This window comes from Diabrotica virgifera, chromosome 1 (assembly GCF_917563875.1).
Source record: "Diabrotica virgifera virgifera chromosome 1, PGI_DIABVI_V3a".
NCBI classification, from domain to species: Eukaryota; Metazoa; Arthropoda; class Insecta; order Coleoptera; family Chrysomelidae; genus Diabrotica; species Diabrotica virgifera.
The window spans coordinates 63,197,688-63,213,113 of record NC_065443.1 but is presented as its reverse complement, the minus strand read 5'-3'; the positions used below and the strand labels follow the sequence as shown (position 1 = coordinate 63,213,113).

General features: G+C 34.9%; 1 protein-coding gene across 3 annotated transcripts in view; it reads left to right on the top strand.

Annotated features, from left to right (window-relative positions):
* Window positions 1–307: 307 nt before the first annotated feature.
* Window positions 308–15,426, top strand: part of LOC114329267 (lipase 1) — a 128,126-nt gene continuing 113,007 nt past the window's right edge. For all 3 annotated transcript variants that reach the window (XM_050658775.1, XM_050658827.1, XM_050658708.1), the window contains exons 1-2: window positions 308–517; window positions 10,214–10,545. In XM_050658775.1, the coding sequence (XP_050514732.1) occupies window positions 377–517; window positions 10,214–10,545 (473 nt within the window). In that variant the 5' untranslated portion in view covers window positions 308–376. The remainder of the gene's footprint in view (window positions 518–10,213; window positions 10,546–15,426) is intronic.

Below are 15,426 nucleotides of genomic sequence, written 5' to 3'. Positions count from 1 at the left end.
TATTATAATTAATAACTTTAATTTAAAGTCTAAATAACTGTTTCGTATCACAACAGATTTATTTTAACACTTTAGCAGAAATATAAAAAATTACATATTGTGTTAAAAGTTCCTATCTACTGATATTATGAGTGAACATTTTAACATAGATATATAAATAAAAAATAGACTAAAATCCATGTTTTTATAAACATTCTATCTACTTCAAATACATTATGAATGGTGCAATTGATTGTTTATTTAAAGTGGGGATTAAGTGTTAATAATAGTTTTTATTTCTTTAATATCTTAGATATAACTTGCACGTACCAATACTAAATAATCAGTTTTATTGTCATAAAACCAATTATAGTGATCAGTTTTACTTTTTGCTACAATGCATCTTTTTAAAGCAATATTTCTTAGTTTATTTAGCAGTGTCTTTTCTCAAAGATTTGATTTGGCATATTACTTGCCAGAGAACTGGAAAGATAACTTTAAAGATCTAAAAGGTCTTTCACAGGATACTTTTAATATTGTAAGTAATGTAATGGTTTTAATAGAAAATAAGCAGTTATAGACTAGTTTGTTTGCAATTTTTTACATATACTTTTCAAGGATTAAGAGTAATCTTACAAAAAAAGAAAGTCCAGGTATAAAATTTTTTTAACTTACGTTATAAAAAAATAGTAGAAGGTAAAATGGGAAAAGTACTAGTATTTAAGGTTATGTGCATGAGCATCTTAATAGTATCTGGCTGTATGACAATATTTTTATTTAATCATCAATCTTATGCACTGTAGTTGTCTTCCGTACAACCCCCAACAGAAAAAAAAAAACAGGAAAAAATTGCCACAAAAACATTACAAATACACTTAAGCACATTTTTTTTCATGGCCTGGCTTCACAGCTGACTGACAGAGCTGGATCTTTAAGTTGGGGGCTGTGTGGAAGACAACTATAGTGCACACTTGATTAAACAAAAAATTTTAATACAACCAGACATTATTAAGATGCTCATGCACATAACCTCAAGTAGTGGTATTTTTAACTTCTAATGACGTTCATTACTAATTCATGTCTAATGACATTTTTTATACTTGGACATTCGTTTTTATAAGATTACTATTTGATTGTAGCATTAGCATGATGAAAATTTTGTCGAAAGCGCTTATAGACCAAGAGGCAGCGCTGAAAAATCTATTTGAATTTACTAAAGCTAGATTTTTCACAGTTGATTACTGTGAGTGTGTAGAGAAACATACTGCGGTCGGTCAAGCGAAACGTAGAACAGGGGTTACTGAGAGGGTATCAAAGTTGCTTTCCTATGAAGGTAATTATTTCCATTTACTAAGGCTGAAAATCAGTACACACATTCTAAATTAAATATAAATAAAAGTTATTATAGTCGGTCAGCTATATGACGGGACCGAGCCGGTCGGTCGGCCCCAATAGTCGACTGAGGAAATGAAGCATTTTGGCTTGCAATTTTTTCTTCCAGCATGGATTTACTTAAAATTTTCACAGAAGGTAAAGAATGATCCAAGGATCATTTATATATCATGCCGCTATCATGCGCTAAAACCTTGGGGGTGGTTGCATTTTTTGTTACATATTAACTATCTAATTCGATGGAAAAAGTGATTCTAAGAAAAAAATGTTTTTTACAATTTCTTCGTAAAACTAATATTTTTCGAGTTATTCGCGCTTGAAAATAACAGTTTTTCGACGAAAAAATCGACTTTTTTAGAGGGTTTTTTGAGAATATCTCGAAAAATATGCATTTAATCAAAAAAACTGTAGATACCAAAATTGTACCTTTTAGTAACATAAACCAAATTCTCTTCCTACAATATCTTTAAGATCAATACAAACCGAGATACGGCATGTTAAAGGTTAGCTTTTTTCGTCAAATGCATAATTTTAAATATTCAAAGCCAAATAATGGGAAAAATTTGAATTTTTCGAGGAAAACTTAAATAATATTTTTTCAAGTATACAATTAGACCTTTCAAAAAAAATAATAAAAGTTTCTATCATGAAAATTAAGCGACATATAATCAAAAAAATGTCGGTACCTGCTTTTCTCTACGAAAAAATCAGTGGAAACAACCCCCGAACTACCTTCCTAATTCAAAATTGGTCTTCACCTTTCTGTAGTTCCTTTATATTTATATTATCAACACACTCAAGGAGTTTGACCTATTTAAAATGCCTAATTTTGGAAAAATTGGAGTTTAAAGAAAAATTGATTTTTCGCAATTTGATATTTTTCACCTTTTACTTCAAAATATCTCCGAAAATACTGAAGATACGAAAAAAAATATAAACTACTAAATTTTAGCTTTTTTAATAACTAAAATTACCGTGTACATAGATTTTCATTACAGTAAATAGTTAGCCAGATATAGCTGTTTAAAACCTCTATTTACCAGCAAACACCCCCTCATTCGAGCCCTTTAAACCCGCCCCAATTAAAAACTAAGGGATCTTACGGAATTTAATTTACACAGTCTTATAGCTCTTTAAAAATCGTACAAAATCATTTTTGAAGAAACTTTTTATCGACAAAAATATATAGAATATTTTTCGAGGTATTCTCAAAAAAACCCTCTAAAAAAGTCGATTTTTTCGTCGAAAAACTGTTATTTTCAAGCGCGAATAACTCGAAAAATATTAGTTTTATGAAGAAAATGTAAAAAATAGTTTTTTCTTAGAATCACTTTTTTCATCGAATTGCATGGTTAAAATGTAATAAAAAATTCCCACCCCCGAGATGGGGTGGCAACCACCCCAAGGTTTTACCGTATGATAGCAGCATGATATAGAAAATGATCATTGGACTATTCCCTACCTTCTGTGAAAATTTTAAATAAATCCATGCTGAGCGAAAAAATTGCGAGCCAAAATGCTTCATTTCCTCAATCGACTATTGGGGCCGACCGACCGGCTCTGTCCCGTCATACAGCTGACCGACTATAATAACTTTTATTTATATTTAATTTAGAATGTGTGTACTGATTTTCAGCCTTAGTAAATGGAAATAATTACCTTCGTAGGAAAGCAACTTTGATACCCTCTCAGTAACCCCTGTTCTACGTTTCGCTTGACCGACCGCAGTATGTTTCTCTACACACTCACAGTAATAAACTGTGAAAAATCTAGCTTTAGTAAATTCAAATAGATTTTTCAGCGCTGCCTCTACGTCTATTAGCTAAGGAATAAATACCTTTTACACACTTTGACATACAATTTTTTCACTTCTTTGATTCATTCAAGTTCATCACAAAAGTGTTATTTATAATACTAAAATCAATGATTGCTTAACAAAACTACAGTAGGTACACTACTGTACTTCTTTTTCTTAATTTGCAGTGCATTTCTGTGCAGGTGTCTACTGTACATTCTCTTGTCAGGTGAGATATTAGATAAACATGATTAAATTATTCTATTTATAACAGCACTGTGAAGCATTTCATAGCTCCAAATTCCTGCCCATTGGCCAATATTACGCATCCATGACATATTTTACGTCATAGATCTCTCTTACCCTCTATCTTTCCTTCGTGTATCAGTTGCTGAAAAGTGTAGTGTTGTCTTCGTAATATGTGCCCTAAGCAGTGGCGGCCCGTGAGGTAGTGCCATAGAGCCATGGCACTACCTTGCTAACTATGCAGAAACATATTTTTTATCTTAAAACATCTTAATGCCTGTTAATTTTTTTTGTGATTATTTCTGTGTAGCGCAATGCACATCTAACCACCGACTCTGACCGCCCACAGCTGACCGAATAAGGGATGAAGATCATGAAAATCCCGGTGCCGAAAGGTATAGTGGCACGCCAGAAAAGAGAAAGATTGTATGAGCATCCTATGTAAGTGACAGAGATAGAGCGGTATTGCACTTTTAATATACGTTTAAATTGGACTCTCCGTGCCAGGCTCGAAATCTCGAAAAGTAGATCTTAAGATACAATGTTTTAGGTCTATTTCTAGTTTCTTTACGCGTTCGCTTGACGCTATTGTGTTTATTATCTACTACTGTATTGTATATTTGTGTTTGTACTCTACTATATTTTTTAATTTGTAATTATTAGTGCGTCGTGGTCGTGGGTGTCGTAGGTATATAAATAATATTTTGATTATTTTCTACGTTTAATTTATTTATTGACAATGAATTAAATTAGTATATTAAAAAACTCTTTTGGTGGTTTTTCGTTAGAAAAAAAACTTCAAAATAAAGAATTCGGTCGGCCTTTACCCTATTTAAAAATTGAAAAACAAAGTGGAAATGGATAAAACCTTCGCTGTTGTAAGTTTAATAAAACTATTTATGATAAAAATAACTGGTTGTGTGGTTGCGAACAAAGTAATAAACTGTTCTAGCTGGTTGTGTGGTTGCGAACAAACTAATAAACTGTTCTTAATGCGTTTTGTTTGGAGGTGACGAGATATGCGATCAGTGGCGTAACTAACGCCAATGCAACCAATGCGGTGCATTGGGGCGCAGGCCTTGGGGGGGGGCGCAAAAAGTGATATTCTGAAAACTTTGTCTACGAATAGGAGCTTCAGGAAATACGTGCATTGGGGCGCAGTCAGACTAGTTACGCCACTGTATGCGATGCAGTTTTGTTGCGAATAAAAACAAGGTTTACCTTCTCCGGACATTTAGTTGCTTCTCATTTATTTATGTCAGATAAGTTTTCCGCTTATAAGGATAAGTTCGCCGAATCATTTCTTAATGAAACATGCACACAATTTTTATTTTTAAACAAAACTCGGCTTAAAACTTAATTACAAGTATTGTATCAGCGAGACGAATTAAGTACTACCTCTGGGGTTGTTCCGTTATCAGTTTTATTAAATGATGAAGGTTTAAAATGTACATTTGAAGAAACTGTTAAACTTTTAAGTATATTAATAACCATTCCCATGTCAACATCTGAAGCAGAACGTTGTTTTTCAATGCTAAAACGAATTAAGACATTCCTCAGAAATACCATGAAGGAAGAACGACTAAATGCTTTAAGTATGCTGCCTGCAGAAAGACATTTTGTAAATGGCATTGACAATTTTAATAATAAAGTCATTGAAAACTTTGCCACCAAAAAAGAAAGAAGGATGGACTTCACATATCGTAAACTTTAACAGTGATATTAAATAACTTTGTGCGTGTGTGTAAATAATAGAAGAGTGTTATTTTTATAATTTTCTAAATAGGTTCTAGAGACCAAATCGTAACAACAAACTTAGTACATCAGCAGTGGTAGGAAGAATGACAGATTGACAGCATAGGATTAAAGGACGTGGTGGTCGGATGAGTGCGAGAGACGGAAGCTGATGCGTGATGACGAGCGACTGAGAATCGGGCAAACGAAGGACATCGGGGAGAAATCATGCCCTAACGGGCGATTCCACCCTGATGCCCTAGTATGAGAGTGGTGGGTTTAGCTGGTCCCGGCCACATCGGAGTTACGGAGGGCAGGGAGGTCCGATTTAGGGCCAAACTGGTCGACGTGACACTGATGAGGTTTCAGCTCAGGAACCCAGCACTGTTGGAAATGTTTACTTCCGACGTCTGTTTGCAGATTCCCCACCTAGTGATGAAAAAAAAAGTACATCAGCAGTAAATACTGGTGGTAAGTTGAGTTTTTTTATTGTTAATTACTTAATTTACGGAACTGTTTTGATAAATTTTGGTCAATTTCTTGGCATCCCAAAAATAGTAATATAAGATAAAAATATCTGCACCTATTTTTTTTAATTTCTATTTTATATCCTTTTTGACAGTATCGTGAAACCGTCACTAAAAATTTAGGCAGCTGCCCGGATTCTGGCACTACCTTCCTAAAGTTATACGAGCCGCCACTGGCCCTAAGTAAACAGTCTTCTTACTTTTTACACAGTTAAAAATTCCCTTTCATGGATTCTCCTTAACGCTTCCTCATTTATGACTCTATGCGTCCATGATATTTAAACCATTGCGCGCAGACACCGCATATCAAAAACTTCAAGTTTTTTTAATTTAGTTGGCCTTTAACGTCCATGCTTGCATTCCGTACAAGAAAACAAGCCAAACGTAACACTTTAGCATCTTGTGTCTCAGGTTGAAATCCAACTTGCGATCAGTCACAAACTTACGAAGTCTTAACCCTTATCCGGGTAACACATTTTACTTACATAATCGGGCAACTCGGCTCCGTTGGGCCCACCACTGTTCTTGAATGTACTATTCATATTTAGCCATATATTTCTAATATTCTTTTTGATTTTTTATTAAAGTTAAATTTAAATTATCTAGATTAAAAAAAAGGTGCTACTATAGTATGCGGTCTACCTCGAGGGTGTGATCTATCTGACGGATTTGCACAAAATAATGACATGCAAGAAAGCTTTTGTAGAAAAAATATTTATTCACAAGTAATAAAGATTTGGAGCCAAATAAAGATTTAATTAATAAATAAATAAAAACTTTTGTACATCTACCAGGCCATTTTATTTGAAAAGAGGGGTTGATGTTTACGCATACCCTGGAAAAAATTACGGTATTTTTGCCTTTCATTATTGTGTAAAAACCCTTCTGAGAAAAGATTATGGTAATTAGCAGTTCATGTATAAAGTATCGACAAAAACAACCTTTACAAAATGAATAAAACGCATAAGTCAGAAGAATATTATTATTTTACTTTTACAAAAATAATACTTTGTCATATCAATTTACTACACACAAGTCCAAAAGTTTGGAATACGTACAAATAATATATCTACGTCTGTCGTGGTTTCAAAACTGTTGTTGATATTCATTTTAGAGCGTTTTTACATGAAAATGATAAAAACTTTGAATAGTTTTTGTATCATTTGGCCCATTTTGGTCACATTTCTGATTAGTGTATTTTCACATTATTTCAGTCTGTGTTTAAATTTGAATTGAGCCGTTTAAAAATGTCTAGAAACGTGATATCTCACTTTGACAGATCTAGGGTAATTGATTTGTTACAACAGGGCTTTAGTCAAAGTGATATCGCGAATATTGTTGATGTTACTCAGAGTGCTGTATCTAAAATTTAAAAAAATTCCAAGAGACAAATGACGTCAAGGATCGTCCCAGAAGTGGTAGAAGTCGATGTATAACTGCAGCACAAGATCGGCAGATAACATTGATAGCTCGAAGAAATCGTCTGGAATCCACAAGTGGTATATCCAGAGAAATTTCTAGGCTGCAAGGACTGAATATTTCAAGGCAAACAATAACACGCCGACTAAATGCGGTAAATTTGTATCGTAGAAGGCCCTTATATGTTCTTATACTAACCTACCAACACAAAATAGTAAGGTTGCAATGGGCTAGAGACAATGGTGCAACATGGTTCTAACTGGAATAACGTGATGTTATCTGATGAGTCAAAAATTGGCTTGGTATTTGATTCGCGAAGAACACTGGTTTGGAGGGCCCCAGGACGACAAGCCCGACTAGAAACAGCCCAACCGCGTGTCCCGTTTGAAGGTGGCAGTATTATGGTTTGGGGTGGTATTATGAGTGGTACACGGACGCCACTGCTGGTTCTGGAGAGAAGTGTCACTGGTGCTGTGTACATCGAGGAAGTTTTAAATCCTGTCGTACGTCTACTCCGAGGGGTAGTAGGTGATGAATTTGCATTTATGCATGACAACGCACCTCCTCATCGAACAGCAGTAGTACAAAATTTTCTGGAAGAAGAAGGAATATCTACATTACAGTGGCCCTCGAATTCCCCCGATATGAACGTTATTGAACATGCTTGGGACATTCTCAAGATACACATCAAACAGCGAAACAACCCCCCTATTACACTTCGCGAACTAAAAGATGCTGCTCGTGAAGAATGGGAGAGAATTCCGCAAGCCCAGCTCGACCAGTTAATCGGAAGCATGCCAAATCGCCTACAGGCATGCATACAGGCCAATGGAGGAAATACTAATTATTAGTTTTATTGAAAATTATTTTTTTCTTTACTAATTTATTTTTAAATATAAGTGGTATTTTCTAAGTTTTTCACTCCAAGAGAATAAATATTTTTTTTGCATATCGTTTATCTGGTTTTGTGATTTATTTAGTATTGTTAAGAATTGAAACAAAATGATGTTTAACTATTCAGAAAAGTTTATATATAAAAATCAGTAAAAAGACCAAATATTCCAATATTCCAAACTTTTGGACATATGTGTATTTTAGCTGGGACTAAGCCACAAGATTAGCTTATTCCCAACTAGAATAGCAAATTGATATGACAAATTAAATTATTATTAAGTATTAGGTTAAAAAAACAATAAAAATAAAAAACCATAGATTAGTTTTCGGGACATTTTATTCGCACTATCTACTTTCACTCTAATTCAATATAATTTTAGGAGCTTAGTTGTCGACACTGTATCAAACACGATATCAAACGACTGATAGAAGATGCATTATTTATTTCAAAATATGTACAGGTACCTACCTAACAATATTATTGCATTCCAACAATGATTATCAGTTTTTAAAATTCATTTAAAATATATATAACATCCATTGTAAGCATCTCTTTGATGTTCACATCAAACAGATGTTTACAGTGTTTGTTACACGTTTAGACTTTACTATTGGATTTCCGGAATCATAAAAGTCGTTTAGATAATCCACAAAAACATTACCTGACTGACAGATTAGACCTGTAACGCATAAGATTATGTAACAAAGATTTAGATTTTAGGTATAAATACAAGTAGGGTCCGACGGGCCTAAAATCCTTTCGACGCAATAATTTCAAAAATGATAATGAATATTTTGAATAGCTCATGACTATGTTGAAGGAAACATACTTCTAAACAAATTCAGTAATGCATAAAATTCAATAAACAATTTTTTATCAGTTTATGATAAAAGGATTGGCGTCTCGAGCCCGTTGGACCCACCTTGCCCGGATAAGGGTTAAAAAAGCATTTCTGGCTTCTTCTACTCTACCCTTTATTTCAGTCTTATTGCCCGTTATAATATTTCAATCAGCGGTATTAGAGTCCTTGCAGAAGTTTACACGTATTGTTTTGGGTAGGGCAATAAATGTAGAGCGAATCCAATGCCAATGATATGGAATCATGCCAGCATCGTAGATATTTTAAAGAGCTTCGCAATATTGTCTACGGTTTCTTCATTAAATAAATTTATAGTTTGATAGCGTGTACAAGCTCAGCTTTCAAAACACTTGGGTCATCCTCGTGGTCTGCTTGATACAGGTCTCTATTTAATAATTTTCTTGATGAAGGCTTCTGGATTTCTCCTTTCTATATGACCCACCCATCTAAGTTTATGTTCCTTGATAAATCTGGTGAGGTCTTCTCCTTTTAAAAGTTCTCTTACTTCGTGTTTGATCAGTTTTCTAAATTCCTTATTACCTACATTTAGTGGGCCTGCATTATTTTTCTCTCTAGGATCCTCAATTTTTTGTTATCTTTCTGTATCAGACACATTACTTCAGCATCTTGTGTGATTACTTGTCTAATTGCTGCTCTGGAAGTTTTCAGTTTGGTGTTCAAAATACGCTTCTTATCTTTGAGCAAGTTTTTGTATTTCCAAGTAGCTATCATGAGTTCCATTAACTGAGACCCCAAGATATTTAAAGTGCTCTACCTTTTCAAACCCATATTCACCAATATTTAACCTTGTCACATTAACCTTGTCACATTCTTGAGCATATTATTGTTTTATTTTGATTTATTGCTAAACCCCTTTTGGATGCTTCCTGACACAACTTCGCAAATTCTTCCTTAAAACTGTTTAGGTTTCTGCTAATCAATACTATGTCATCAGCATAGGCCACAAGTTGCGACGTCGATGTTATATTTATTGTACAAACCTTTTATTTCTATAGGTCTTATTAGCCTTCATTAAAGTGACGACATTAAGCGACATTAAAGTGACGTGATAGAGAGTCGCCTTGTCGTACTCCAGTTGCTATTTCTATAGTTTTGGCGATTCCGTCATCCGTTATTATTGCTGCAATCGATCCTTCCATTGTCATTTTCGTAAGTTGTATGAGTGATGTTTTTATACAAGATGACATTTTGACATATATGTTTAGTCTGTATAACCAATGGTCTAAGCCAAGAGAAGAAAAAATATTTTTTGAATAAACTTTCGTGATTTTGTTAATGTATTTTTTGCCACATACCTTATTAAATAATTTGTTCTTAAAATTAGCGTCAATTTTATTTAATTCCAGCACACTCTTTTAAAAGACTTAAATTATCCGATTGAAAATCACTGGATTACTACAGAAGATGGTTATGTTTTGCAACATCATCGCATAAGTGGACGAAATCAATCTCACTCAACAAGTAAGAGCCAAAAACCAGCAGTTCTTCTAATGCATGGACTTGGTGGAAGTTCTATAGATTGGGTGCTTTGGGGACCAGAGAAAGGTTTAGGTCTTGTTTTAGCAGATGCTGGATATGATGTATGGTTAGGTAATAATAGAGGTAATCTTTGGTCAAGAAGTCACAAGCGCTTGAATCCCGATATTGATGAAGACGGAGAAGAGTTCTGGGATTATAGGTAGTTATGTGTATATTTCTATTATGATGCTAAAACCACGAATGCCAATTTTTTTTATTTTATACTGTTTTGTGCTACATATTTTTATATAAATTAATTTCAATCTAGATATAATAAATTATATACGGAATTTCGGTTTTGGTAGCTTTATTTCATATACAGGGAGCACGTAAAGGTTGGAATAAATTCATTTTTGCGTGAATAGGAGATTTTGAAAAGAAATCCCGAAATAAGTCTATTTTTCAAAAATGAATAACCATTTTTAATTTCGTTGCAACACGAAACTACAGCCGCATCATTATTCCAGTTCAATCAGAGAGTGCAGCAAGCATCTCTACCGGTTTCGTAACTCATTAGTTTCTCATCAGGAGGCGCATATGCTGCTCTGTCTGATCCAACTAGGACAAACCCCGGCGTGCAGTCACAAATTGCAACGAACGAAATGGCAGGGATGCAAGCCCGGCCCTAGGGATTTTGCCGCCCTAGGCCAGATCGGCGACAGCCGCCCCCCTCCTTAGTAGACCAATGGCTCACCACGTTACTTCAGCCATCGTCAAGGTTTTATTTTTATTCATGTGTGCTTTGTGCTAAATTATTTAATATGGCATTTTCTACTTTAATTGAACAATAAAAACTTAAAACACATATATTTGCAAAAACTCACTGTACAGATCCATAATTACACACTTACATTTTTAAGTAAGTAGCACTCTTCTTATCTTTGGCACGGGAAAAGTCTTTTAATAATTCTCCAAGATCCAAGGACTCGGCTATTTCATGTTCAATAGAGATTGCCGCTAGAGCACTCAAATGTTCCTGTGACATAGTTGATCTTAAGTAATTTTTTATTAGTGAGAGAGAGAAAAAGCTTTTTTCTCTAGAGGCCACTGTCACTGCTAGGGTTAATAAAATCCTCAAAGCAACACTAACGTTGGGTGCGAAATCAAAATCATACTCTCTAATCATTCTCAGGGTCTCTAGAGGTGTACTCTTGGGTTTCACAATCGTGGAAAGTACTTTGAGTTCATCTTTTAGGTCAGCATAATTTAGATCTTTTGACTCATCAAAAGTTGAAGCATCACCCAGTTTAAAACATTTATCTGATAAATCATGCGTCTTTCTTGCGTCTGTCAAATAGCTCTGGAATTTTAAATCACTTCTGAGAGACTTAAAATGGATTTCCGTTTTTCCTAATAAACTCACAGCTTGATACATTCTCCCATATCAATACTCTGCAGGAATTTGCTGACTACGTTGATGTTAAGTAAAACGTCGTGCCATATTACCACAGAGCAGAGAAAAGTAAAATCACGGATTTTATTTTAAACCATTTTAGCGTTGTTTTTTTGACAGTGATTTCTACAACAGCATCGTAGATTTCTTCAATTTGGTATCTGATCGGAATAATTGCATCAATTCTCATCTAGTTCCCATCTAGTTGCGGACAAAATTTTAATGTTATGCTATAAATATGATTTTTCAGTATAGCCCGACGATAATTAGATGCTGAGAAAAAGTTGCAAATTTTTGTTACTAAACAAGTAAAAGAAAGAAACTGCAAACTGTGCGGCTTTAGCAGCATCGTTCATGACTAAGTTGGGTGAATGGCTAGAAAATGGGACAAAAAGTTTTTCACTTTCATGTTTGTCCCATGATCATACCCTTGTCCTCTCATATCTTACAAAGGTTTTCTCAGTTCATTCAGTTCTTGCAAGATAACTTCTGTAAGTCCCAAGCCAGTGGTTTACAGTAAAGGCACAAATCCAAGAAAATGTTCTGCGATTTTAACATTTTGTGAACAGGAACCTAAATGACAAAACCTACAACAATAGTCATCTGTTCTCCACCCCAGAAATATCAGGTGTACAATGTAAAATTATGCTATAATACTTTGCCGATTTCAAAAAGTTTAAAATTTTATTTTTGATTTGGTCATGGAGGAGTTGATTAATTTCTTTTTGAATACGTTTTCCCAAGTAGTGATGTTGCTTGTTATTAACATTCGTTGTTCTCCTAATGTGCTCTTGTAGAACAGAATCAAATTTTCCAAAGAGCTCAACAAGCTTTAAAAAATTGCCATTGTTGTGATGTAAAAGTTTATCAGAATCGCCCCTCAATGGAAGTCATTATTGTGCTAAGAACTGTATTATTTATATAAGGCGTTCTATTACATTTTTTCAATGACGAGTTTCTGAATTTGGAACTTTTTGTGTTTCTTCGTATATGGTTTTGCCCGATTCTAGTCTAATTGCTAGTTCTACCACTGTCGCTGTGACTGTAGATGAGCTGGAGACTTAGCGTGGCTGGACAGAGTTTCAGCCATATTAGGTTTCCATTTAATATATCCTTTTTCAGTAAATTTTTTTTAAGTGAATTTCAGTGAATTTAATTTAGTTCTGATTCCACTATTAATATGCGATGAAGAAGAAGGCGGTGTTGTCGATTTCCCGTCGAATGAACCTTGCAATTGTTATTGTTTCACTTATTTAATTCTCGTTTTTACAGTTGCATTTTTGCCGCTCTTGTTCAAAATATTGATTTTTTATCATATTAAAAACATAATTTATTATTTCTTCAATTTCAAAAATTGACTGCCCTCTAAAATTGGCCGCCTCTAAATATGCCGCCCCTAAATATGCCGCCCTGGCCGGCCGCCCAGTTCGCCCACCCCTGGGGCCGGGCCTGCAGGGATGCCCTAGCGGCAACTGCTAGCAAAAAACTAAATTTTCAATCTAATACCACATAAAACAACATCCAAAAATGTTATTCTACATCCTACCAGATTGAAAACAATGGGAACCTTGTCTGGTAACACCTCCGAGGCTTCTACAATTTGCAAGTCATAACGGATGCTGAGACTAAGGAAGATGAGGGAATTTTACAATTTATAATTCACGTCCCATCTGCTCAGCGCGGTAAAGTTCCAACGAGAATGGTTACCTGTGTTGCAACGAAATTCAAAATGGTTAGGTATTCATTTTTGATTTATAAGTTTACTCTGATTGGAGTACGAAGGTAATCATTCTCGTTGGAACTTTACCGCGCTGAGCAGATGGGACGTGAATTATAAATTGGAAAATTCCCTCATCTTCCTTAGTCTCAGCATCCGCTATGAGACTAGTGAAGATGAGCGAATTTTACAATTTATAATACTAATGTAGAAGCCCCGGAGGTGTTACCAGAGAAGGTTCCCATTGTTTTCAATCTGGTAGGATGTAGAGTAACATTTTTGGATGTTATTTTAGGTGCTATTAGATTGAAGCCTTAGTTTTTTAAGTCTATTTTTATTTTTAAATCATGACTTTTTGGCATCATAATAGTGACCTCATCCATCTGAGGGTGATGACTTAATTGATGATTTTCTTAATGAAAATAGGGGTCGTGTGATAGCTCATTTGAAAGGTTATTCAATTCTCTATTCAGTACTATAAACATTAACATAACTATAATAAAAATAATAAAATGATGGTTTTGCTTGTTTTAGATTCAGAGGGTTGCACACTCACACTAGCTAGACAGGCCCTGTTTCTACCCTTTCAGGCGTCATCAGTAGCTTTCCAAAGTGTGCCCACCTCTGAACCGAAAAATAGCTCCACCATCATTTTAAAGGGAATCTGAAAAATAATTCAAATTTCCCATCAGACGCGATACAGCGACATCTACTAAAAAATTGAAGAATCTCAGATGCAGAATCCACCAATTTAATAAATTAAAATGGTAGAAAACTGAGATCCTTCGTGTTTGAAATTTCTTACTGGTACATCCTCAATCTGCGACTTTTTCAATTAATAAGACAGCAGACGACGAATATAGAAAACGAAAGGGAAACGATCACATTTCGCTTTCATTCGTCTAGGAAGAACGGGCAGCAGAGGAACTTTCAGTTCTCAAATCCGAGTAATAGGAAATAAAAATAATAAAATGATGGTTTTGCTTGTTTTCGATTCAGAGGGTTGCACACTAGCTAGACAGGCCCTGTTTCTACCCTTTCAGGCGTCATCAGTAGCTTTCCAAAGTGTGCCCACCTCTGAACCGAAAAATAGCTCCACCATCATTTTAAAGGGAATCTGAAAAATAATTCAAATTTCCCATCAGACGCGATACAGCGACATCTACTAAAAAATTGAAGAATCTCAGATGCAGAATCCACCAATTTAATAAATTAAAATGGTAGAAAACTGAGATCCTTCGTGTTTGAAAGTTCTTACTGGTACATCCTCAATCTGCGACTTTTTCAATTAATAAGACAGCAGACGACGAATATCGAAAACGAAAGGGAAACGATCACATTTCGCTTTCATTCGTCTAGGAAAAACGGGCAGCAGAGGAACTTTCAGTACTCAAATCCGAGTAATAGGAGATAAAAATAATAAAATAATGGTTTTGCTTGTTTTCGATTCAGAGAGTTGCACACTAGCTAGACAGGCCCTGTTTCTACCCTTTCAGGCGTCATCAGTAGCTTTCCAAAGTGTGCCCACCTCTGAACCGAAAAATAGCTCCACCATCATTTTAAAGGGAATCTGAAAAATAATTCAAATTTCCCATCAGACGCGATACAGCGACATCTACTAAAAAATTGAAGAATCTCAGATGCAGAATCCACCAATTTAATAAATTAAAATGGTAGAAAACTGAGATTGAAAGAGTCGCAGATTGAGGATGTACCAGTAAGAACTTTCAAACACGAAGGATCTCAGTTTTCTACCATTTTAATTTATTAAATTGGTGGATTCTGCATCTGAGATTCTTCAATTTTTTAGTAGATGTCGCTGTATCGCGTCTGATGGGAAATTTGAATTATTTTTCAGATTCCCTTTAAAATGATGGTGGAGCTATTTTTCGGTTCAGAGGTGGGCACACTTTGGAAAGCTACTGATGACG